General features: G+C 33.7%; 1 protein-coding gene across 1 annotated transcript in view; it reads left to right on the top strand.

Annotated features, from left to right (window-relative positions):
- The window catches only part of LOC100183534, a gene marked incomplete in the record, with an annotated part of 12,965 nt that extends 9,491 nt beyond the window's left edge, over window positions 1-3,474 (top strand). The window contains 5 exon segments of the mRNA XM_009860928.3: window positions 771-915; window positions 1,600-1,744; window positions 1,850-1,943; window positions 2,212-2,358; window positions 2,822-3,474. Coding sequence (XP_009859230.1) covers window positions 771-915; window positions 1,600-1,744; window positions 1,850-1,943; window positions 2,212-2,358; window positions 2,822-3,083 — 793 coding nt within the window.
- Window positions 3,475-3,848: the final 374 nt, after the last annotated feature.

The following is a 3,848-nucleotide window of genomic DNA, read 5'->3' as shown; positions in this document are numbered from 1 at the left end:
GGGCAAGACACTTAACGACAATTGTCCAACCCAGTGGTTACTAATGGGGTGGCCAAGTTATCAGCCATAAATAAAAAAATGAAATAATCCCAAAAAAATAATCACCCACAAAGTAACATATGGCACGAGGTGTTAAACCCGTGTAATAACGACTGTCGTTTTCCGGCCACGCGAGGATAAAAAGTAAAGTAAGTAAGTTTAAAGTAATTTTTGATTGTATTATAAACAATTAACAATGCTTTTTTAGAACTAAATTTTATAATTCTTTAAATATTCTTTAAAGAATACACTTTAAAGAATATTTAAAGTGTACCAAAGTAAGTCTTTGTTTACTACAAAATGTCATGTTAAAAGAGTATGAAATATTATCCCATCTTACAAGGCCTTAATATATACGTGTTAAAAATGCCCAATTTATGATAATTTAGTTATGGCGTTGCACAGTTGATGGAGCATTCACATTGTAACCAAAGGAAAAAGATTTATTTGCCATCGTGGATGTTTGTTTCCATGGGAAAATACTTAATGTTAATTGCTTAAACCTGGTGGCCACTAATGGGTTGTCTGAATTGCCGTTGAAAAATCAATCACCCACTCTGTTACATACATGGTAGGCCTACCCCAGAAGTATGTAGGAGCTAGGAGGTATATAAAAACAAAAATTGTGTTATAAATTCAAGGATAAATCTGAATCATTTAGTGCTTCATAGTTTTTGCTTTATTTTAATCTTTCAATTATTTTTAATCCTTTTTTTTTCAAATATTTTAAGATTGCCACCAGTTCAGTTTCTTGATAAAGAAGAACTTCAGACAAGATCAGATGGACAAGTTTGTTTCTACAGTTTGTGGTTGTTTGGTGACATCAGAGTTCTAATTCGTGGTACAATACATGGAAAGATGTCTGTTGGGCAGAACGTAAGTTGGCTATATATGTATTTGGTTTATCCTTGTCTGTGGTGTTACTTTTTGTATGGGCTGTATATAAATACAGTCTTGCACCATAGCACTATGATTGGATGGCTTGTTGCATAACTATCGAATACTAGGTCAAGGTTGATGTTGATGGTACAAACAGTGTGTAAGCATGTGTATACTTGGGAAAGATAGCAAATGGTCACTGCTGTAATTCAGTAGTCATATAAAAAAAACTACAAAATTCATAACTTTAGGGTATATGAAATAGAACACTTGTGTTATAACATAAATGAATGAAATTTATTTCGTCTTTTTGGTCACGATAACAAAAAAAATGAACGAAAGAGTTTAAAAAGCGAAAACATAGGTAGTAACGGTAAAACAACGGTTGTTACAACACGCTTATTGATAAAATATAAAGAAATAATGTTTTAGATAAAAGGCGTGACCGTTACACCTTAACATCTGTTGTTACCAGCACTGTATGGTGCTAAACATGTTGTGATCATTTATAATATGGGTGGTTGAAACATGGTTCACAGTTATCTTAGCACTCAAAAAACAGGTTTATAAACACAGGATAAAATCATCTGTTTTTTTATGAATTACATCTTCTACTGCATACCTACATATACCATTCAATTATTTAGTAGTAATTTTTACATCATATATTTCAATTTTCAGAAATCCTTATATGAGAGTAATGTTGTGATTCGTAGCAAGTTAGAATATCAACCTGAACTTGGATATGAACAACTCACGCTGAGTGATGTTTCAACTGAGTGGATACATCTCATGTTTCGTCCCAAACCAACCTCAATATTAAGATGTAAGGCTGTTATATATTCTATTTTTATGTTAAAGAAAACAGTGTTAATTTTAATTTGGTAAATATGATATCTAGCTGTGTTATCATCACAAATATTTTCATCAGGTCGCATTGCTCCATCTACTGATAAGATTATGTGTTGTGATGTTCTGACTGATCTCAAAGACTTAGCACCTGCATACAATGTCACAGGGTTCAAGTTAGTGTTTTTGTCCAATTATTTCATGTTAATACAATGAATAAATGTAACTTACTTTATTCCTGGTGGCCGGAAAATATTACTTAAGTTACAAAAAAAATATTACTAAAATTTTACCCCTTTTGGTGGATTTAAATACTGATCAACTTTTTTAAAATAACTGACCAAAATTACTTTTCAACCAAACTATTGCCACTCATTTAAAATAAGCAGCACCTTCAGACTATTGACATGCAATACCTTTAATTAAAACTTGATTAATTCACAGTGAGAAGTTGGCAGTCAAACTGTTAAATGTTCTGTTCCAAAAACTCTCCTCTACAAGTTTCAACCCTGGAACTTTCCTTATTTGCCACAAAGCTGGATCCAGAGAAATCATTACAAGAACTGGAATGTCAAATCTAAATGACAGAATGTAGATATTGAGTTCATGTACAGTGGGCGGGAAATATGGGACACTATTTTATTCTTTTTTTTCTGATCCCATTTGGTCGTAAAAACAAAGAACATTTAAGGAATTATAAAACCGTATCCTCATGACTCCTATAGACCATTTTAATTGTTTGAAACACGTTTAGGATATTAGGTGTTAAAGGTGTCCCATCTTACCCCACAGTAATATATTTCTGTTGTAATTAGCAATGGGTGTTATGTTATATTTATGAAACAACAAAGGTTTTAATTGGGTGGCATTACAGGCCTTCAGTGGTTATTTTTTAGCACCAAGTTTTTCAATTGTTTTTACTTATACCATTTTTAGAAAGCTTTAGAAACAATAGTTGCATTATTTTCTGTATTTTAATGTACTTAGTCTTGTGGGTTAATCAATATTTAGAAAACCTGTAAGCCAGCAGTCATTTGTTTTTATGCTTTACCAGGGTTCTGTACGACTTACAAAAGGAATATGGAAACCCTGGCCGTTTTGTGGCTTGTACAGTGAACAATATACCATATGTGTCTCTCGACCTAATGAAGCAGCTTCCTTGGCAAGAGAAAGCAAACCATCTTCCTGGGACTTTTGATTGTGCAGGGCGAGAGAATGGGGGCGAAAAAGTCAGTCCTTCTACCAAGAAAAAAAAGAAAAAGGCGAAAAAGGCAAAGAAATTACACGACATGGCCGTCGGGCGAATTGATCGCTAGCTTTAGTTTGTTGTCTATCTTAACGTAAACTGCGTTTCCTTCTCGCAATTATCGCCAGCGGCATCCTTCTCTATAGACGTTCGTCACGATCGCCATTTTGCCCTGCGCTTCGATCACGTATACACAGTAAAGAGACGCCATCTAAAATCTGAATTACTGCAATGTGTCACACGTCATTATTATCTACACAACACACGTAATTTCTAATACACCCACAACTCCCCCAGAGAAACGTTAGATTACAGTCATGTTTTCATACATTTGAACCGTTGGATACAAAAAATAAAGTCAAAATTATCACTTACGTTGCTTAACACAATAAAGCACAATAGCATCGATACATCTTTTGTCCTTACTCATGAATAAATAATTTCATTGTACTTGTAAAAAAGCAATATCTTTTTGTTATAAAATTTCATTTTGTTGAAACTCATCCATAAATTAGCTGCTATATAGCACCCGTTATGTTGCATCTTTAAAAATGATTATCTTATATTTGCTAGTTGTGATTGCAGCGTTTACGCACTTCACGATTTCTGACGATCTTTGCCGTAATGAGGGTAAGTCGAAATTTACGTTTGTATTTTGCTTTGAAGGTATAATTAATGGAAACAATGTGTTTGTAAACCGCATTGAAGCGTAAAAGCATTTATGCCGATTTTCGATATTACCCATGGCTGATCCGCGTTATTTTTAATCTGACCGATTTTAGATGTGTACCAAGTTACGTCATTCGGGGTTAGAAACAAGCGATGGGTATTTCAG

The sequence above is a fragment of the Ciona intestinalis genome, chromosome 8, assembly GCF_000224145.3.
Source record: "Ciona intestinalis chromosome 8, KH, whole genome shotgun sequence".
In the NCBI taxonomy this organism is placed as follows: Eukaryota; Metazoa; Chordata; class Ascidiacea; order Phlebobranchia; family Cionidae; genus Ciona; species Ciona intestinalis.
This window is presented reverse-complemented; position numbering and strand designations above follow the sequence as displayed.